The sequence below is a fragment of the Rhinatrema bivittatum genome, chromosome 16, assembly GCF_901001135.1.
Source record: "Rhinatrema bivittatum chromosome 16, aRhiBiv1.1, whole genome shotgun sequence".
NCBI lineage: Eukaryota > Metazoa > Chordata > Amphibia > Gymnophiona > Rhinatrematidae > Rhinatrema > Rhinatrema bivittatum.
Genome location: NC_042630.1, coordinates 12,941,477 through 12,964,430, shown reverse-complemented (window position 1 = coordinate 12,964,430; position 22,954 = coordinate 12,941,477). Strand labels below are relative to the sequence as shown.

The window sequence follows — 22,954 nt, the reverse complement described above, 5'->3', positions numbered from 1 at the left end:
GGTTTTGCAACATTGCATTCATTTTTAAGGGAAATCAGGAATACATCTCCATGCACTCAATAGGCCAAAATCAGGACTGGATCAGCCTTTTTGGGTCAACCTGGTTAACGTGGCAACCCTCTTGCAGACACAAAGAAAGCCAGTAAAGGAATATAAAGACAAAGATAAAACACATGTGCATTTTAATAAATTCATATGAGAATACACACAGTTAAAAGATCCACACATGCATCCTCATGTAAACGTTGAAAAGTACACAGATGAACACACATTTATAGATATATCCCTGGTAACACATACCCTCAACCAGCAATGGAGTCTGCAGAATTTGAAAGCTGAGTTATAATGAACTGTTGTGATTTTCTTCAATCAAATGTATTCAATGAAGAGTTGTACCGTAAGATAAGTCATCATTATATACATATCATCATTTTCTAGTATGAAATATTTCCTTCATCCTGCGGAAGCCGCACTGGTAAAACAAAGGACTTCTATGGTGTTTTCTTTACTTCTGCCGTTTTTGGGTTTTTTTTGCAAAATCTGTCGTGTGTATCTAGTCTGAGCAAGGAGCTTTCTCCAACAGAACATTGAGGGATTTTTTTTCTTGTACATTGTCGCAATGATTTTCTCTTTCTTTTTGTGAAAAGTTTTTTTGCTATTAAGATATCCAAGATCACTACTGCATGCTTGTGCACGGTACATTCAACATCTTTATTATTATTTGTTTTTCTTTTTGAGCAGCAGATTAAAACCTGTACCTCTAGGAATATGACAGTAATTTAAAAATTCTGAGGTAGATCTTTAAAACATACGCGATCGCGTACTTTTGTTGGCGCACCAGGCGCCAACAAAAGTACGCTGGATTTTATAAGATATGCGTGTAGCCGCACGTATCCTATAAAATCCAAGATCGGCGTGCGCAAGGCTGCCGATTTTGGGCAGCCTGTGCGCGCCGAGCCACGCAGCCTTCCTCCGTTCCCTCCGAGGCCGCTACGAAATCATGCTTCTAACCGCTAATCTGTACTAGTTGGGGTGTGGCAGCTCAAGAACTTCTGTAGCTGAGATACTTCATAAAAAACATATTTATGATTTGAAAAAAAGATCTCACATTGACAAGGAAACTTTACAATCATTCTAGCAGCAATTGCTTTTACCTCAGATCTAAGGTTCAAGAAACTTTTCCTTCTGACCTGCGTTGATCTGGACAGGTCCGGATATATCCAAATCTTTTGTCCTAAAAATATTTGGTGTCTCTGTTTCAAAAATAATCTTAGGACAGAGTCCCTATCAGTTGTAAAAACAAAGGACACTAACATAGTGGCCCTTGCTTTTATTTCCATATCAGTTGATATCTCTAAAATCTCAGAAACACCAATTGAATTATCAATTACTCCTTGTTCCTCTAGATTACCAGGAACAGATTTTACTGGTAAATAATACGTTCTTGAAGTTATTGGTAAGTTCTTTTCTTACATCTTCAAATCATTCACTAGATATCTATTAAACATTTCCTTAGCTGATGTTAGCCTGATCATTGGAAAATTTAGAACCCTGAGATTCAAGTATTTAATTGAATTTTCCAAATATTCAAATTTTTTTTTTTATCATTTATCAACTCAGATCTAATATATTTTTGTTGAAATACCTTCACTTGTTCTAAACGTTTTTCAGTTTTTATTATACTTGTTTTATTCAGGGTTACTAAATTTTCCAAACAAGAAAAACTCTTCTGTGTTCTACCAATATTTTGAGTAAGATCCACAATTGCTTTCTCAAGAGACTTTATGGCTGACCACAAAACCCCCATAGTTATGTCTGGCATTTCAGATGGAAGAATTATATTTAGCTCCTGTTTGAGCCCCCATTCCCCCCCCCCCCCAAACAGATTGCTGTCCACTCATTCCTGTAGCTAGTACCGGCAATATTGATTTTTCAGGGCTTTCTGCTCCCAATAAAGAATCACAATGTTCCTGGTTTAACTGCACAGGTGGTGAGGGAGTGTTAGGAGCTCCGGGGCTAAGCGAGATTGTTTCAGCCTGTAGTACTGGCTCCCGCTCCAAGTCAGATACCACTGTGGCCCTGTCCTCCGGATTCATTCCCAATGTTGGAGCAAAGAATGGGGATATTCTTGGTTGTGAGAGCACTGGATCAGGAGTAGATGTTAATATTTCCCTGATCCTAGCCTTCCTTTTTGTGTGGGGAAAACCTCAAAAAGTTAACCCCCCACCTCAGGATATAGATATTTATTCAAGGTATAAAGTATGAACGTATCTTTGCCTCTGACTCTCACTTTACTCATTAATAGCTCATGGGGGCTAAGGAAAATTTTAATATTGAAGTATTTATTTAAGGAAATCAGTACCTTGTATACAGAGTCCTCTGCTTCATCCAAATCTTAACAAGAAATCTTCCAAAACCAAGAGTAAATTCTTCAGTTTTATTATTTTCAGGCAAAGCCGCGCGTCCCTTTGGCACGCTCCAGCGGCGACTGCGCGCCGCAAGAAGGGCCAGATTTAAAGCCCTTCCTACTCCTTCCTGGTGATGTCAGAGGTGCGCGTCCAGCCCTCCAGGGCAAAGGTTCTGCCCCCAATAGCCCAGCTCAGTCAGAAGAGGTAGTGGAAAAAGTTAAAGCGGCAAAACTCCTTCGCTGGTAATGGGCAATTTGAAACAGGCAAACTTCTTCAGAGGTAAATGATAGTTTCCTGAGCCCAGCCAAAACATTATTTAATAAAGACCCATCTACGATTTACAAAGAGGGAGGTTAGGATTAATAAAATATCATCTTGCAGTTTTATTTGCATGTGAAAGTTAATGTTCTGTGTACAGGGTAATGAAGTACAATCACAGTCCATGAACCGTGCACACGAGTAGTCATTTAGAAACAAGTTAAATAGTTCAAGATTCAACGCCAAATCTTAAGTTGCACCACTGACCATTCTGAATAGCTGCTGTTATAATTAATCTGTACTGAAATATAGCACAGTTGTTAAGATGGTACAATCAACCTATTAATATTTATCATAGCTTAAATTTATTTTAACCGGAGAAAATACAGTGATACACGTATTGGTATGAACAGTAATATTCCCAAGTATTATTTACCATCATCTGTAAACATGAGATTTCATTAAAGAAAGCAATGTTTAATATATGTCCTCTTAGCTTCCAGGTGCGGTCCTACCGGGAGGTGCTGGTGGTAGCCTTTGCTATACAGGAGATAAACCACAATCCTGACATTTTGCCGAATATCACCTTGGGATTTAAGATCCATGGCTCCTGTTTATCAACAGCTCTGGCCGTGGCGAATACCCTGTCACTGCTCTCAGGAACAGAGGACCCCGTGCCAAACTACCAATGTGCCTCCAGTGCCCCATTATTAGGGGCAATAGGAGAAGCCAATCCTGTAATCTGTATCACTATAGCAAGTTTACTAGGTCTCTATAAGATTCCACAGGTAAGAGAAAGAAACTGATTCTCTTTTGTATATATATAGTTTCAAGCCGAGCAACAAGAGAGCCCAAATGGCCCGGAGTCTTAGGGCCAGATTTTAAAAGGGTTACGCGCATAAGCTACGCGTGTAACCCTTTTAAAACGCCCCTGCAAGTGCCGAGCCTATTTTGCAAAGGCTCGGCAGCGTGCGCAAGCCCCAGGACGCGCGCAATTCCCGGGGCTTGCAAAAAGTGGGGGTCGGGGCGTGGCCAGGGGGTGTGGTGTCGGCTCGGGGGCATGTTCGGGGGCGTCTGGGCAGTCTGAGGGCATGGCCGATTGCCCCGACGCAGCGGCCTGGGTCGGGGCCTACCGCGGCCAGCACACAGCCGGCACGCGTAAGTTACTACTGCCTGGAGGCAGGCGTAACTTTTTGAATAAAGGTAGGGGGGTTTAGATAGGGCCGGGGGGTGGGTAAGGGAGGGGAAGGTATGGGGGGTGGGGGGGGGTGTGGGGGTGTGGAGGGAACGGGCAGCGCGTGCAGGGTGCACAAATGTGCACCCCCTTGCGCACGCCGACACCGGATTTTATAAGATACGCGCTGTGCCAACAAAAGTACACGCGTGTGTAGGTTTATAAAATCTACCCCTTAATGTGGAGCCTGAGCCCATAAAAAAACCCCACAGGTTCAAACACAGACTTGGGATTGCAGTTTCAAAGCTTCCACATAAAGAAGTCACCTAAAATTAAAACACAGGCATTCAAGAAGACAAGTTGTCACTAAGCATATTTTTGGAATTTCAGAATAGGCATCTTAACTACAATTTGGGATGTAATTACTCACTGTTCCAAACTTCTGCTGTAAAAAATGGAAGGGTTCATAGAAGTTGTTTTGTAACCAGATACAACGATCTAATTTTCCATATATTAGATGCCTAAATCAATCTCCTATACCACAGTGGAACATGTGTCCTGATGTCTAACTTTTTCTCTCATATAAGCATTCAGTCCAGTTTTTATATGGAGTGTTATACATCTAGACCACAATTTTGAGTAGCCTGTCTAGTTACAAGATTTGTGAGTAATTTGCATGTGTTTACTTTGTAGTAAATTTACAAAGGAACACTACCGCATAAAATTATCTGGTTATCTTACTGACTGAAGGTGTTCGGAAAATTGACTGTCGATCTATCTATCTGTTTATCTATTTATTTATCTATCTGTTTATCTATTTATTTATCTATCTGTTTATTTATTTATTTATTTATTTATTTATGTAACGTGTTATAATCCGCTACCTCCCATACGTAGTTCGGTGTGGCTAACACTTCAACATACATAGCGAACATAACACTTACAATAAGCCAAAAATATATTAAGATAACGTTACATCAGTGATTACATCACACTTCAGCGTATGCCCTTTGAAATAAAAACATTTTCAATCCTTTCCTGACAAATCTTTTTCTAAACATAATACCTTAAGGCTGAATTTTCAAACGGCTGCATGCGTAAAAATTGGCGCTTAACGCGCGTGGCCGGGCCGTGCCCCCGCTGTGTCCATTTTAAAAAGGGCCGAGTCACACATGTAAGTGCCGATATGCACACAAGTGTCGGACCCTGAAAAAGGGGCGGGGAAGGGGTGTGGTCTGGGTGGGGCAGGGGAGGACAGAGGCCATTAGTTGCTGTCCCTGGGAAGGGCGTGCAGGCAGCCGGCCGGTGCTCAGAGCAGGTAAGTTACAAAACAAAAAAAAAAATGCAAAATTTGGCCCCCCCGACGCACGCCACCCACACATGCATGCATGGATTTTTAAATCTGGCATGCATGTATGTGCGGCCAGCCGGATTTTATAACCTGTGCATGCCAGTGGATGACGGGAAGCAAAAGGGGCCTGGGCACTGTGCTCCGGCCAGGTGCTTCCCCTCAGGTGGCTGCATCCGCCCATTGGGATGGCCCAGGGCTTCAAATCGCCCAATGAGCCATCCCACATTGCTTGGCCACGCCTCCCCTCCAACTGAGGTTCCTGTGGACCTTCCCTTCTTCCCTTCTTCTGCCTGTGGATCCCGCGGCCAAGGGCCAAGCATGCCCACAACAGCGGGAGAGGGGTGAAGGCGACATCAGCGCACTGGCCACGTCATTGGTCTGCATGAGCATCACACGTTCGTGCAGTTAGTATAGCTGTGTTTAAAAAAGGATTGGATAAGTTCTTGGAGGAGAAGTCCATTACCTGCTATTAAGTTCACTTAGGGGTAGATTTTCAGACGAGCGCGAACAGCCTACTTTTGTTTGCGCTCCAGGCGCAAACAAAAGTACGCTGGATTTTAGTAGATATGCGCGTAGTCGCGCGTATCGGCTAAAATCCTGGATCGGCGCGCGCAAGGCTATCGATTTCGTATAGCCTGCGCGCGCCGAGCCGCGCAGCCTACCCCCGTTCCCTCCTAGGCCGCTCCGAAATCGGAGCGGCCTAGGAGGGAACTTTCCTTTGCCCTCCCCTCACCTTCCCCTCCCTTCCCCTACCTAACCCACCCGCCCGGCCCTGTCTAAACCCCCATCCTACCTTTGTCGGGGGATTTACGCCTCCCAGAAGGAGGTGTAAATCCCCGCGCGCCAGCGGGCCTCCTGCGCGCCGGGCCGCGACCTGGGGGCGGGTACGGAGGGCGCGGCCACGCCCCCGGGCCGTAGCCACGCCCCCGTACCCGCCCCCAAAACGCTGCCGACACGCCCCCGCAACGCCGCGCGCTCCGGCCCCGCCCCCCGACACGCCTCCCGACACGCCCACTCCGAAAACCCCGGGACTTACGCGAGTCCCGGGGTTCTGCGCGCGCCGGTGAGCCTATGTAAAATAGGCTCACCGGCGCGCAGGGCCCTGCTCGCGTAAATCCGCCCGGTTTTGGGCGGATTTACGCGAGCAGGGCTCTGAAAATCCGCCCCTTAGAGAATAGCCACTGCCATTAGCAATGGTTACATGGAATAGACTTAGTTTTTGGGTACTTGCCAGGTTCTTATGGCCTGGATTGGCCACTGTTGGAAACAGGATGCTGGGCTTGATGGACCCTTGGTCTGACCCAGTATGGCATTTTCTTATGTTCTTATGTTCTTATCATAGCCCTGTGCATCAGGAGACACCATGACCCCCTACACCCCCCCCCCCCCCCCCCCCCCCGGCTCTGGGCACATGGTTTCGGGTTATCAGCGGTGTCCGCGAATGCCATGCCTATATATTGATAACAAAACCAGCAAATCGCCTCATCCAGTAATCCCATGAAATTCCCACAAAGGGGCAGGCCCTTTGGTTGGCTCTTAGCTGACCCCACCAGGTGGTGGCCTGCCTGCCGGTCGCCCTTTTGTACACTAGTGATCGACATTGGATGATGTCGCTTGCAAGGGGACTGTCTACTTTCTGTCTACTTTCTACTAATTATTTTTTTATGAAGAGCTACTCAAAATAAATTGGCCAGCTAGTAATTCTGGCTGGTGATAATTGGGTGGTTACTAATTTTCCTGGTGAGGGTAGTATTTCACTTGTTTTTGTGATGAGTTAAGAAAACATTGTATCTAAGCTTTAACAATCTTAATAAAAGTCCTACTTTTATGGATTATTCTATTCTTCAGAAAAAAATGGAGAAGAGATCACATTTACAAGACGTATTTAGATGCCATCTAAGTTATCTCAGCTCACAGAATGAACATACATAATAATATAGTAGATGTCGACAGATAAGCATCATTTGGCTCAAACCAATCTACTCGATATTTTCCAGTAATGATGATCTAGCTAAGGAGTTTTCCCAGCTTTTAGTTGTACAAGTTTGACTACCTACACAATGGTAGCATTGGCCATCATCCTTCCTTGCCCTCCCATCCAGTGACCCAGGTACCAGTTGTCAAAGATCACAGTCTGGAAAAGAAATTTTAAAGCTAAATTAACTTTATGAATCTCTTTACGTTTATGCATAAGGATAAACAATAAAAATTTGTAGCCATTCATTTTGTATAAATACATTTACTTCTCAACATTTCAAGAGGTAAAAAATAAAAAATAAATGTAGTCTATGAATCCTTGAATTTCTTTACTTATTTAAAAAAGGAAAAAGAAAATGTATGTGTTGTGAAAGAATGCAGTTACAAGCTCCATTTATCTTCTAACCTTTTGATCTAAAAAGAACTCAAAGGAATGATTATGTATTATAAAATTCACAATTTTCTTTACAGATCAGCTATGGAGCCAGTATTTCGGAACTGAGTGACAAAATTATCTTCCCTTCCTTTTTCCGTACTGTTCCCAATAGCTTGCTAGAAGACCAGGCCATGGCTCTCTTACTTCAATATTTTGGCTGGAGCTGGGTAGGAATACTTGCTGAAGAAAATGACTATGGCGTTAGCAGTGATAGTCTAAAAAACGAAATCACAAGGCTCGGAGGATGTGTGGCCTTTTTAGAAAAAATCCTCATTCCCCTATCCAAGGAAATAGTGATGAGAATTGTAAAAACTGTAAAACAATCTACAGCAAAAGTAATTGTTGTTTATGCACATGTGAGCTTTGTTGCCCTTATATTTAAGGCAATTGCTAAGGAGAAGATCCAGGGTAAGGTCTGGGTTGGCACAACTGCCTTTATCATCACCCCAGACTATTTTTCTGATGACACCTGGCAGTCACTGAATGGTACCCTGGCGTTAGCTTTGCACGTCAAGGATATTCATGGATTCAAAGACTTTGTGTACAGCATCCAGCCTTCCACTTCTAAGGATGATATCTTCATTAAACCTTTCTGGGAGAAAGCATTTAGTTGTACATGGCAAGAAGATATCCACAATCAGACCCAGATGATCAATATCAGTAGAGGCCCTTCATTTTGCACAGGGACTGAGAAGGTAGAAAACATGGACCCTGCATTATTTGATTTCAACAATTTAAGATATACCTACAATGCATATCTAGCTGTGTATGCATTTGCACATGCCCTGCATAATCTACTTTCCTGTAAAACCGATGATGGATCATTGTCTACAGGATCATGTGCCACAATTGATGAAATCCATCCACTACAGGTACATTTTGATATAACCATTTTTTGTTGTGGAATTTCTAGTTTCTCGTGATATGAGTATGCTAGCTTATTCATTCCTTCTTCTTACATTTCCTTTCATTTCTGGATATTTTAATGTCATTTTACTGCATTGTTAATGAAAGGTTCATAATGGCAGCAACTATCAGATAGTAGAGGTAAGCCTTATTATGAAATTCAAGAATACATTGGATAAACATAAAGAAATCTTAGTGCCAAAAGCTTCTGTACTTCTTTGCATGAAACAATCATTCCAATGTGATAATAAACATGCAGATTGATTCACATTCAAAAGGTTTGTTCAACTTATGTCCAGGACTTAGACAGACAAACCTAAAGTTTTACATATTCCCCTCACTGACCAGATACATTTTAGCCACTTAATTCATTACCTGGAGAACACTGACCCAGATAAAAGAAGAGGCGGCATTAGGAATCATTCTTGGATGGGATTAAAAATAGCAGGGCAGCGCTGATATTCAACACTATCCTGTTAGGTTTTTCTGGGTAATTCTTGTCGTGGTCCAGAACAAGTCTAAAATTACCTGGGCACCTTTACCAGGATAACGTTAGGAATAATCATCTGCATTCAGTATTTTTCAGATTAGGCAATTATTAAGCATAAATTCCACAGGCCAGCAGTAGTTGGAAAAATCCTTCCCCATTCCGCTAAGTAAAAGAATGAATAAATAAATAAATAAATAAATGGAAGATGTTGTGGGGCTTTAGCAGTCTGAGTCCCCAAGTTTTTATTTAAAAAAATGCCATGGGCTGCAGCACGTGATCCCCCCAATCATCCCCTAAACCACCCAAACCCTGCCAGTTCCCCTAACTCCTCTTTTGGTATTAATATGTAAATGCCTCTACCACAGGCTCATACTAGCAGATTGGCCATCCTCAATGACATCTTAGCAATGCCTTCTTCTCCAGGCTGAAGAGCCCTTACCTATTTATCTTTTCTTCATAAGGAAGCTGATGCATCCCCTTGATCATTTTTGTCACTCTTCTGTGTATCTTTTCTAGTTCTGCTCAGTCTTTTTGAGATGGGATGAATAGGGCTATATCCAATACTCAAGGTGTGGTCATGATATTCATTTGTTTTGATTCTCACAGAATGTGCATTCTGCATCATAAGATTTTGATGGGATCTGTTAAATCTTGGTGCTTTATGTTTTGTGGAATTTTTAAAACTTTCTTCTTTGGCTTGTTTAGGTTCTACAGCATCTCAGCCATGGCCGTTTTGTCACTGGATCTGGTGAGGAAGTGTTTTTTGATGAGAACGGTGACCCTCCAGCCATTTTTGACATTCTGAACTGGCAGATATTTCCAAATAGGACTTATCAGTCTATAACAGTAGGGCACTTCAATTTTTCAGCTCCACAAGGTGAACGAGTCGCCATCAACGACAGCTCCATTGCTTGGAATTCATTCTTTTCTAAGGCAAGAATATAATATTAGTTGTGAACAATAAATTGGACTTGGATGACTTCACACTGGACTCATAGGGGCGGATTTTCAATGGGTTATGCGCGTAACATATGTGCGTAATCCTTTGAAACATTCGTGCGTAACATACGTGCGTAACCCAGAAAACCGGCTCCTGTGCGCGCCAAACCTATTTTGTGTAGGCTCGGTGACGCGCACAAGCCCCAGGACGTGCGTTTGTCCCAGGACTCAAAAAAAGCGGCGGAACATGGGCAGTCTGGGGTGGGAGCATGGCCAGAGGCCACCGAAGGCACGCAACCTACGCCTGCCCAGAGGCAGGCGCAACTTAAAGAATAAAGGTAGGGGGGATTTAGGTAGGGCTGGGGGGCAGGTTAGATAAGGGAAGGGAGGGGAAGGTGGGGTAGGGAACGGGGAAAGTCATCGAGGCTCCCCTAGGGCTTGACGCTTGCAAGGTGCATGTTATAAAATTGGGCATAGATTAGAAAATCTTGCCCATAGTCTCCCATGATGGACACACTAACTAATACCCACAAGTAGGCATAGAATTATTGCAATATCTCTAAGGCAGAATATTGAAGTGCACTTAAACTCATAAACAAGAGTATTCTTTTGAGAGTGTATCTTCAAAAAACATGCTACTGATTTAAAAGATCCAAAATTAGGAAACCAACTTATTATATATTAGTGCAGTAATAAAATATACACAGTAACTATATCACAAACATAAAATAATAGACATTTTTAGGATCAATGCAGTAAATAAGGTATGCAGTAATTTACCTTCTTGGCTCATTTGCATGTCATTAACATCCTCCATTAGTGTATGCATTATTGCACATTTATGAATAAATACTTGAGTGATTTTAATCGTATTTCAGTGAATTGGCCAGCCTGCCACAAAACTCAATATCTTTATACTTCCAAACAGTTTTTCTTTTGCATTAACATATTTTAGTCCATAACACCAAATTGCCTTGCTTGCATGACCTCAGCATATTTGTCACTAAAGGCTTCCTTTACAGCTGCCACCATCTTTAGAGGGTCTACTATTTATTAGGGATGTGAATCGTTTTTTGACGATTTAAAATATCGTCTGATATATTTTAAATCATCAAAAATCGTTAGAGCCGCGATACAATAACAATTCCCCCGATTTATCGTCAAAAATTCATAAATCGGGGGAAGGGGGAGGGCGGGAAAACCGGCACACTAAAACAAGCCTAAAACCCACCCCGACCCTTTACAATAAATCCCCCACCCTCCCGAACCCCCCCCCCCCAAATGCCTTAAATTACCTGGGATCCAGAGGAAGGGTCCCGGTGTGATCTTTTTTTCTCGGACCTCCGTGCGTTGTAGAAATGGCGCCGGCGCTACCTTTGACCTGTCATATGACAGGTCAAAGGTAGCGCCGGCGCCATTTCTACAACGTTTTAGTGTGCCGGTTTTCGATTTACACGATTTACACGATTTAAACGATATTTAAAAAACCCAAACTGCGACGATCCGATTCCCTCCCCCTCCCAGCCAAAATCGATCATTAGGACGATTGAGCACACGATTCACATCTCTACTATTTATATTACTTATACAAACAATGTGATATTGTATCACAGCATCTTCTTGTGACCAAATATGAATTGATTTACATACTATAGACCAAATACTGCATATTGTTCACTCAGTGCTATATATTAGGGATGTGAATCATTTTTTTATGATTTAAAAAACCGTCCGATATTTTTTAAATCGTCAAAAATCGTTAGAGTGCACGATACAATAGAAATTTTCCCGATTTATCGTGAAAAATCGTTACTCCTGTTAGTGTCCACTAACGGGATTTATTTGGGGGGAGGGCAGGAAAACCGGCACACCAAAACAACCCCTAAATCACCCCGACCCTATAAAACTGATCCCTTACCTTCCCCCACCCTCCCGAACCCCCTCAAAACATTTTATGAGTACCTGGTGGTCCAGTGGGGGCGCGGGGACCAATCTCCTGCTCTCGGGCCATCGGCGCCATTTTGGCTGCCACTCAAAAATGGTGCAGATGGCCCGATAAAAAAAACAACCCACCCGACCCTTTAAAAATGACCCCATAGCTTCCCCCACCCTCCCAATCCCCCCAAAACATTTTTAAATTACCTGGTGGTCCAGTGGTGGTCCTGGGAGCGATCTCCCATTATCAGGCTGTCGGCTACCACTCATAAAGATGGCACCGATGGCCCTTTGCCCTTACCATTTGACATGGTATCCGTGCCATTGGCCGGCCCCTGTCACATGGTAGGAGCACTGGCTGGCCGGTGCCATCTTTAAAGATGGCCGTCACCATCGTAAAGAAGCTAAGGGGTCATTTTGAAAGGGTCGGGTGGGGTTTTTTTTTATCGTGCCATCGGCGCCATTTTTGAGTGGCAGCCAAAATGGCGCCGATGGCCCGAGAGTGGGAGATCGGTCCCCGTGCCCCCACTGGACCACCAGGTACTGGCTTGGGGCAACTCCATTGATACACTAGGTAGCTAAATGCAGGTCTAAATGAAGGTGAACTAATTTTGGCTTTCTAAATTTAAGCTCAGTTTCAGCTTCAGCTTTGTTAGGCAGTAAGTAAAGTTTTAGATGGCAACTGTAGATGCTCCAGAGCCATCAGAAAATCAGCCTCCAAGTAAATTAAATAAAGAAGCAGCAAGACTAAATATTTGATATCTATATTAACTTGTTAATTTGTATTTCTTGAGTAGTAGACATTCCTTTCATGAGCAATTAGATTATTAGTATTATCCTAAAGAAATAAAGGGAAAGTTAAGGGTTATCATGAAGTTTAATTAACTTGGGGTCCTAACATTTTTGTTTTGTTTTGTTTTTTTCTTTTACTTTACTTTGTTTTTCTTTCTTCCACATTCAGTTTGTTTATTTTTTATCGGGGGGGGGGGGGGGGTGTCTTTCATTTGGCAAACTGAAAACATTAAATTATAAGAAAAAACCCTGAACCAAAAACAATGCAACTACTTTAAAAATACTCATGTCTCTGGCAGCCATGACTGGTCTGTTCTGGCCAAAAAGCAGTCTGGGATGGGACCAGGCCTGTTCCCGACATAAGGCCTAGACTTCAGCAATGGAACCAGGTCTCTTGGCTGTGCCCCAGTGTTGGGCCTAGGCCTAGGCCTCAGTAACAGGGCCAGGCCCATCATCATCAGGCCTGAGCTTAGGCCTCAGTAATGGGAACCTGCCCTGACAGTGAGGCCTGATTCTATGGGAGGCCCCTTTTTTCTATGCAAAATATATGAAAATACCCAAAACATTTTGGATATTTTCATAAGAAGATATTTTTGCACTGTTCCAATTGAGAAAAAAAGAACCAATGGTCCATTTGTAGCATTTTGCACATTCATTATAAACAAAGGTACATCTTTACTGTCTTTCATGCCAGTTGAACTTGAAAGTACATTGGACTTGATTCAACTAAATTAATTTTGACATATGATGTTAGGTTCCATATTAAGAGCTGCCACCCAGGAAAAAGATCTAGGCATCATAGTGGATGATACTTTAAAATCGTCGGCTCAGTGTGCTGCAGCAGTCAGAAAAGCAAACAGAATGTTAGGAATTATTAGGAAGCGAATGGTTAATAAAATGGAAAATGTAATAATGCCTCTATATCGCTCCATGGTGAGACCACACCTTGAATACTTTGTACAATTCTGGTCGCCGCATCTCAAAAAATATGTAGTTGTGATGGAGAAGGTTCAGAGAAGGGCAACCCAAATGATAAAGGGGATGAAACAACTCCTCTATGAGGAAAGGCTGAAGAGGTTAGGGCTGTTCAGCTTGGAGAAGAGATGGCTGAGGGGGGACATGATAGAGGTCTTTAAGATCATGAAAGGTCTTGAACGAGTAGATGTGACTCGGTTATTTACACTTTCAAATAATAGAAGGACTAGGGGCATTTCATGAAGTTAGCAAGTAGCACATTTAAGACTAATCGGAGAAAATTCTTTTTCACTCAACGCACAATAAAGCTCTGGAATTTGTTGCCAGAGGATGTGGTTATTGCAGTTAGTATAGCTGGGTTCAAAAAAGGTTTGGATAAGTTCTTGGAGGAGAAGTCCATTAACAGCTATTAATCAAGTTTACTTAGGGAATAGCCACTGCTATTAATTGCATCAGTTGCATAGGATCTTCTTAGTGTTTGGGTAATTTGTTGTCGTTTGCTGGTTGTAATGTAAACCGAAGTGATAATTAATTCTGTTAATTGAACCTCGGTATATAAAAGTTATAAATAAATAAATAATTGCCAGGTTCTTGTGGCCTGGTTTGACCTCTGTTGGAAACAGGATGCTGGGCTTGATGGACCCTTGGTCTGACCCAGCATGGCAATTTCTTATGTTCAAGGAGTAGGGCATATTTAGTTTTTGATGAACTATAACTGTCGTAAAAATTGATATTTTTGAGTTACTAGCAGATGAAACATATTCACCATGGAATTGAAAAGGATATCTGAAGCATACTGGGGGAACTACCATGGATATCCTCTTACCATCTACCATGTAATCCACATCACCAATTGACACAAAATTGTTATTCTTAGTGAAAAATAGGACATAATTTGAACAAACCATTTTCTTTATGGGATAACAACCTGAAAAAAATTATTTAAAAAACTTTTTTTTTGTTTTCTTAAGCAAGATTTTAATTGATGTTTTGCTGATCTCTTCTGGTACATCAAGACTTAATTATGCTATACATTATTTAAACTTTTTTGTGCCTATATTACTGTTTAAGTGTCTAATAGAAACATAGAAATGACACAGAAAAAGACTAAATGGCCCATCCAGTCTGGCCAGCAAGCTTCACACTTTTTTTTTTCTCATACTTAACTGTTACTCTTGGCTCTTAATAACCTTTTGGTTCTATTTCTCTTCCACCCCCACCATTAATGTAGAGAACAGTGTTGGAACTGCATCTAAGTGAAATATCTAGCTTAATTAGTTAGGGGTAGTAATCGCCGCAATAAGCAAGCTACACCCATGTTTATTTGTTTACCCAGACTATGTAATTCAGTCCTTGTCTGTATATAAATCCTCTTTTCTTCATTCCCTCATGCCGTTGAAGCAGAGAGTTATGCTGGATATGCATCGAAAGTGAAGTATCAGACTTTCTCCCCTGCCGTTGAAGCAGAGAGCTATGATGTATATTTTATGTGTATTTATGTGTCTTTTATTCAGGGCTTTATTTTTAGATATTAAGGAATTGGAATTGTGGAGCTTGGGGGGGGGGGGGGCAGACCATGCCAGATGTGATAGGTACCACAGGAGGGGCTATGCTGGCTGTGAATTCTCTCTCCCAAACACATACACGCACACACACACAAACACACACACACTCTATTCCAAACACACCCTTCTTCCTTCTTACCCCAGTGATGTTCCAACCTGAATCCCTAGCAGTTCTCAGCCCCTGACTGTTTATAATCTACCAGGACTGATTTATACCATTAGCTCTGCTCAACTTTCGCAGGTCCTGGACAAAAGCTGGCAGAACACCATTCTAGTTATTTCAGAAATTAATTCCCGGGTAGCAAACAAAGGGGGTTCTGGGCGGCGTTGGCACCGGAAGGGGAGGAGTCGGGGCGACACCGGGGCAGATGCCGCGAAGACATCGCTGATGGTGAAAAGGGAAGGACTCTTTTCGCTGCCAGTATCGCGCCCAATACCACCACCTTTTACGATGGCGCTATTGGGTGCGAAAGCCGGCGGCGATCGCACTGCAGAGGTGCGATCGCTGCCGGCTTTTGCAGGCCCACCCCCTGCTTTGCCCCCACCCCCTGTTACCGTCAGATTCTCTAAAGTCTGCAACCTTAGAGAATCCAGGCCAAAGAAAGACATCGATCTAGCATAAGTTTGAAACTTGTGAGCGGTAGTGTAGGAGCCAGGGTTGAAGCCTTGATTGCAATTACTGCTCACAAGTTTCAGACCTTGTGCTAATTCAGTGCCTTTTTGTATCTGTTCTTGGGGCTGCAGGATCACACCCTCCCTTCCTGTTCTCTACACAATAGGATGGGAGGGGGGCAGAACAATAGGAGAGGAATTAGGGAGGAGAATGGTTGTTCTTTGTCTGCTTCAGGCTCACCTCCCACTTCCCTGCCAACTACCTGAAGAGGAGGGTCTGCAACCTCTGCTGTTCTGCCTCTTAAATTTGAAAAATGGTGCAACTTAGTCCCCCTGATATTATTGAAATTCACTTTGATTTAATTGTCAAACGATATATAAAATTAAATTAAACTAAACTGATCCAGGGAATGGGGCCTGAACCTCAACATCTAGATTTGCACCTGCTTTGAAGTAGGTGCAGATATCCCTGCTGATAATTATACATGTGAGGATTTCAGAATGAAAGCCCCGCACATTCTCTCTCTTCTGTAACCTCACCATGCCCCTGTTCAGCCACCAGTAAGAAGTCCCTGCGTTGTAAATAATGTGAGCACTTTAACATGAATTGAAGGGGAATATTTTTCAGTGGGTTTTTTTCTGCAGGAGAACTGCTGTTTACTTACAGCAAATGCTTTGAACATCACCCTCCCTGTTTGGTTCTGAGTGTAGAAAATGTAATGTGCTTCCAGAATTTTCTATGAGCTGATGGTCGTATGGCTTTGATTATTAGCAATTGCTTAATGTCGCCAACTAATTCAGTCTATTCTGCTTTTGTGATTGTTTCTTTATGATTTGCATGATTCATACAATTATTGCACGTCTCCTTTATAGAGAGTACATGATTGGTTTCTGTTCAGGGTACCAAACCCCCACAACACAAAATAATTTTCATATTTACACGTAAATCAAACGGTGTGGACCCTTAGGCTGAGGGGGAGTTGGCGCAACCTGCAGGGTGGAACCTTTGTCACCAGCTAAGCGTCATTTGTATAATTATGGTCAGCTCAGCAAATGTTCTCTGCTCTGTTCTGAAGGTGCCAGACTCGGTCTGCAGTGCCAGCTGCCCTCCCGGGTTCAGGAAAGCCACAAGAGAGGGAGAGCCCGTCTGCTGCTTTGACTGCGTCCCCTGCGCTGATGGGGAGATCACCAATCAGACTGGTGAGAGAAGGATAAAATATGCCTTCAAAACGATTGACATTAAGGTTTTGTTTTTCTACCTAATTAAAAAAGGGGAAAAATAAGTCTGTATGTGTACACCCTGCTGCTAATCAGGTGACCATTCATATCCCTTAGTTTAATTTTTTTGGGGGGGAGAAATACAAATTTTATTTGCAAAGAGAAGCAAAGGATGAAGTAGGCATGGTAGTGAGGTGGTGTTTGTGGGTGTGGCTGTGTCCATTCACTTTCTGGCTTCTCTCATTGCATCTGTTGATAACCAGAAAATGTAAATAGGGATTACTCTCAGCTGCTGCTATAATTTACATATGGAAAAAGCAACTTTCAAAGACATTTGCCAGGAGAGCTTAGCATTTTCCTGCTTGCGTTCCCAAGGCTGAGAATTTCCCTCCTTTCAGTGGTAAGAAAAGTAGGGTGTATAAAGGAGCGACGTGGAAGTGAAATGTAGGCATACATTTCACTTTGAAATCTCCAGTCATCACTCAGGCTTTGCTCTTGCTGTAAACTAGGAGCAAAGAATAAAATAATTAATTACCCGTAATATATTTATTATGCGCATTTCTAGATTACTCCTACCAAATATGGTACAGAGCAGTGTGCAAGCAAATTTAAATAAAATAATATTAAGCGATATAAACTAAAATATACATTTGACACTTTCACATTTCTGAAAACCGCCCCCCCCAAACATATAACAAATCAAAACAATAATACAAGGGTGGCCAACCGTGATCCTTGAGAACCACAAACAATCCTGATTTCTCAGGATATCCATAATGAATATACTTGAGATGCATTTGTATGCAAATCTATTTCAGACACGAGATGCCTGCCTACCTTGTGTTTAAATATCAGTTTGTTATGTGGCTAAAAGTACACATGTGCTCCTGGAAGGAGCTGGATCCTGTTCTTGGGTCAGGTACTCCTCTCCCCGGGCCAGACCGAGCTGGCAAACAGGGCAGGCACAGTGTTCACAGCCTTTGGGAGGAGGCAATCGTTGCCATCATGAAACATCAAATACCTTATTGGCCAGTTTTAGGTCCTCATGATTGAAGAAATCTCATCTGCAGCCGTCTCTGCAATAACTGAGCTAGATGAGTTGGGAGGAGATGTATAATCGAGGAAAATACCCTGGATGGTTCTGTGAATGAAGGGTTATGGCACTAGAACGTGGCTGCAAAATCCGTCTGCCCCCACCAAAAAAAAGAAAAAGAAAATCAACGCGCAGTTCAATATTTATTTATTTATTTGAAAAATGTATGTGCCGCATCATCTAAAACTTTGGGCGTCTCACAATAAAACATACATAATAATATTCGGTGGACTGGGGACAATTAATGGCACTTTGCTGGATAAGCCTGCTGGATAAGCCTGCTGCTGAATATTAGGGATGTGCAGCCAAAAAGTTTTCGTTGCATTCGTGATACGTATTCGTGGGGGGTCAATTCTGTTTCATGCGGAAGTATGGAGAATTCCATAAGTTGTCGATCTGTCAATACGTTACTACGGCGAGTTAAATTCCTGTCCCAGCTAAAATTAAAATTAACTACAACCCTGCACCCTCCTGATCTCCCCAAGACTTACCAAAACTCCCTGGTGGTACAGCGGTGAGTCCAGAAGCCTTCCCTGCATTCTCATACCCACGTTTGCCGGTTTCATCATGACGCCGATAGCCTGTGTCACAGGGGCTACCGGTGCCATTGGTCAGTCCCTGTCACATGGTCACCGGCGCCATCTTGTGCTCCTACCATGTGACAGGTGCTGAGCAATGGCACTGGTAGCCATTTTGAGTCCTGGCATCGGACGGCAGGTCACTCCGGGACCCCCATTAGACCCACAGGGACTTTTGGCCAGCTTGGGGGGGCCTCCTGACCCCCACAAGACTTGCCAAAAGTCCAGCGGGGGTCCGGGAGCGACCGCCTGCACACCGGCCGTCAGATGCCAATACTCAAAATGGCGCCGATTGCCTTTGCTCTCACTATGTCACACATAGTGAGGGCAAAGGCAATCGGCGCCATATTGAGTATTGGCATTGGATGGCGATTTTGAGTCTCAATATGGCGCCGATTGCCTTTGCCCTCACTATGTGTGACATAGTGAGGGCAAAGGCGATCGGCGCCATTTTGAGATGCAAAGGCAAAGGGCAAAGGTGATTGCATCTCAAAATGGCGCAGATCACCTTTGCCCTCACTATGTGTGACATAGTGAGGGCAAAGGCGATCGGCGCCATTTTGAGTATTGGCATCGGACGGCAGGCGTGCACAAGGTCACTCCCGGACCCTCACTGGACTTTTGGCAAGTCTTGTGGGGGTCAGGAGGCCCCCCCAAGCTGGCCAAAAGTCCCTGTGTGTCCAACGGGGGTCCCGGAGCAACCTGCCGTCCGATTCCAGGACTCAAAATGGCGCCGATAGCCTTTGCCCATACTATGTCACAGGGGCTACCGGTGCCATTGGTCAGTCCCTGTCACATGGTCACCGGCGCCATCTTGTGCTCCTACCATGTCCCCTGTCACATAGTCACCGGCGCCATCTTGTGCTCCTACCATGTGACAAGGGCTGACCAATGGCACCGGTAGCCCCTGTGACACAGGCTATTGGCATCATGATGAAACCGGCAAATGTGGGTGTGAGAATGCAGGGATGGATTCTGGACTCCCCGCTGGACCACCAGGGAGTTTTGGTAAGTCTTGGGGGGGTCAGGAGGGTGGGGGGGGGGGGGTTTAAATTTTTATTTAGGAGGCCGAATAAAACAGAAATCTGTTTAATACGTGGGGAGTTGCGATGTGTTTCGCCTCCCCACGTATTTAACTGATAGGACAAAATAAGTTGCAGATTACAAATACGTGGAAAACGGATGCACACCTCTACTGAATATACCCAGACTGCATTACAAACCTTCATTTCTTCAAATCTAGACTACCACAACTCCTTATTTCTAGGACTGCCCAAATGCCTCTTAAAACTATTGCAGGTACTGGAAAATGCATCTACAAGACTTTTCTTAGGATCCAAGAAATCTGATCACATTACTCCATCACTGATCTCGCTACTTTGGCTGCCAGTACACCACTGAATCCAATTTAAAGTACTAACATTAATATTTAACTTCATTCACTCAAGTAACACTGATATGATTGGCATAACTCTACAGCCTTTCATACCACAGTGATCGTTAAGATCACAAAATAAAGGTCTATTGTCTGTCCCCACTATATGGAGCACACACCTGACACAGGTAAGGGATCATGTATGAACAACTTCATAAAGAAATTGAAAACATGGTTGTTCAACCAAGCTTACCCAGAATAAAAAGTCATCAACTCGTGCCAATGTAGACCACAATATGTCTACTCCCTTTTTCTCATATTGAGGAACTATGTTTTGTTATATTCCATCTCCTCACCGTGAGGATCCTTGTTTTGTTTACCCTGTCTTTTCTTAGCTGCCTATCGTTACCCCCTCTCCCAGTTTGAACTTCCCTGTTAAAATGTAATTTTCCTAACTTAACTTGTTGACTGTAAACCGACATGATGTCCACAACGAATGCCGGTATATAAAATGTTTTAAATAAATAAAATAAATAAATAAATCATGTCTTTTCTGTAGTGAGATCACATCTGTGGAACTCACAACCGGAAAGGCTACAGCTGATACCAGACAAAAAGAAATTTAAAAGTGAGTTGAAAACATGGCTCTTCAAAAACGCATTCAGCCTAACCTAATTTAAATCACCAAAAGGTAGAGGCCTACCATAATTAGAAGAGTCGCTAAATGATGCTTAAGGATCAAAATAATGAATGATTGTAAATTCCCCACAGACAAACAAATGTAAAAAATTATGCTATACCGATTTAATCTTTCGCCTTATGTCATAGAACATTTCCATGTAACACCTATCAGAACATCCCACCTTATGGTTAAGAATGACTACTTATGTACTCTCTCTGTCATGCACTATGTTCTTTAGGTATTGACCTGATCCATGAATGTATCGACCTGATATATCAATGTCTCCTATAAACCGTTGCGATCTTAATTTGAAATGACGGCATATAAAATGTTTAAATAAATAAATAAATTTTCAATATTGAGGTAAAGCACCCAGATAACAACTGCTTTTCTTATCAGAGTTACCTGATCACCAACTAAAATATAGTCACTACTCGAGAACACTTCCATTGCTACCACTTTTCAACCAATTACATTTTATTTAGGTAGAAAACTACCTGGGCAAAATTTCTCTGGGGAATGGAGGCAAATTTTGACATCAATGGTTTTGCTCAGGCAACTCCAAAAGCTACCCAGACAAACCCTTTGAATATTGACCTCATAGTTTTTAGTAAATATGAAACATTTTCTTTTAAACAGATGCTGCTGACTGTCAGAAGTGCCCAGATGATCAATGGTCAAATAGGAATCGAGATGCCTGCATTTCCAGAATTATTGAATTCCTGTCTTATGAAGACCCCCTTGGCTCTGTGCTCTGTGCTATCTCTATTCTCTGCTCTTTAGTCACCATTGCAATATTGTGCATTTTTATTAAATACAAGGATACTCCAATAGTCAAAGCCAACAACAGAGAGCTCAGTTACCTTCTCCTCCTATCCCTTGTGTTCTGCTTCTTGTGCTCCTTTCTATTTATTGGACGTCCCACGAATGTGACATGTATCCTCCGGCAAACTGCTTTTGGGGTCATCTTCTCTCTGAGTGTCTCATGTATTTTGGCTAAAACCATCATAGTGGTGGTTGCTTTTAATGCCACAAAACCCAACAGTGCATTAAAGAAATGGGTTGGCCCCAAAATTCCTTCTTACCTTGTCCCCTTGTGCTCAGTAATTCAGTTTATTTTATGTCTGGTTTGGTTGGGGACTGCTCCACCTTACTCAAGTGTTAACCTGGAAATAGCACAGAAAATCATAATACAATGTTCTGAAGGGTCAATTGAGCTGTTTTATTCCATGCTGGGGTATCTGGGCTTCTTGGCCTGTGTCAGTTTCATTGTAGCCTTCCTGGCCCGAAATTTACCTGATAGCTTCAATGAGGCCAAATACATCACATTCAGTTTGCTGGTGTTTGTGAGTGTCTGGATCTCCTTTATCCCAGCCTACCTGAGCACAAGAGGGAAGTACATGGTGGCTGTGGAAGTCTTTGCTATCCTGACTTCCAGCACTGGACTTCTTGGCTGTATATTTTTTCCGAAAGTTTACATTATCCTACTGAAACCAGAGAGAAATACTAAAGACTATTTATTGGGGAAAACAAGTGTCAGGAGCAAAACTGAATTTAGTTGAAAGCTGTACAATAACAAAATATTGAATATGCTCCAAATCTGCTTGATAATGAGAAAGGATATGGGAATGACTCATATAGCATGTATATTTAAATGTAATAAAACTCACAAACAGTAGCAAAACCTTCATTTATTTCATTGTTTTGGGTTTATATGCTAATTCTGAAACAGTGATGAGAAATCCTGTATCTGGATCAGGACATTATCATAGAATGTTATAACACAGCCCATCTACTTTTGCATTGAGGATCTTATCAAAAAAGCAAGAAACTTTATTTTTGCTCTTATTCATCCGTCATTTCCCTCAATCTCATACTGAAGTCTCTTTTTGGCTGTCAGCATCACAGTTTAGCTGTGTAGAGACAGGCAACGAAAGAGAAATATCTCAGGAAGGATTCTTTCTTACCTCCTGCTCTTAAATCTCTTCCCAGAAAGATTTCTTAATTACAAGGACTGGAGAAAAATAAAATTGGAAAAGTTTGTTGCTAAGCTAAAATTAAATGACTTCTGTCTCTCATTTATCGACTCATCCTTCAAAGCAATGTAATAATAGTAACAAATGATATTCTTTGAATGTGAAATGGTTCAGAGTGTAGTTGCAGCTTCAAAAGACCAAAGATGTTGTCTAT

The 22,954-nt window shown here is 42.5% G+C and overlaps 1 protein-coding gene across 1 annotated transcript; it reads left to right on the top strand.

Moving 5' to 3' along the window:
* The first annotated feature begins 6,632 nt into the window (after window positions 1-6,632).
* On the top strand, window positions 6,633-22,326 carry LOC115077346 (extracellular calcium-sensing receptor-like). The gene is made up of 5 exons (XM_029579639.1): window positions 6,633-6,680; window positions 7,640-8,476; window positions 9,706-9,933; window positions 16,895-17,018; window positions 21,404-22,326. Exons 1-5 carry the CDS (start codon window positions 6,633-6,635, stop codon window positions 22,324-22,326), a joined length of 2,160 nt encoding a protein of 719 aa, XP_029435499.1.
* Window positions 22,327-22,954: the final 628 nt, after the last annotated feature.

Bases quoted from the DNA above. Each gene is read 5' to 3' on its own strand.
- LOC115077346 (XM_029579639.1), top strand. From the start codon at position 6,633: ATGCCATGCCTATATATTGATAACAAAACCAGCAAATCGCCTCATCCA. The intron at 6,681-7,639 runs GTAATCCCATGA...TTTTCTTTACAG, and splicing joins CCAGCAAATCGCCTCATCCA to ATCAGCTATGGAGCCAGTAT. The intron at 17,019-21,403 runs GTGAGAGAAGGA...TCTTTTAAACAG, and splicing joins GGAGATCACCAATCAGACTG to ATGCTGCTGACTGTCAGAAG.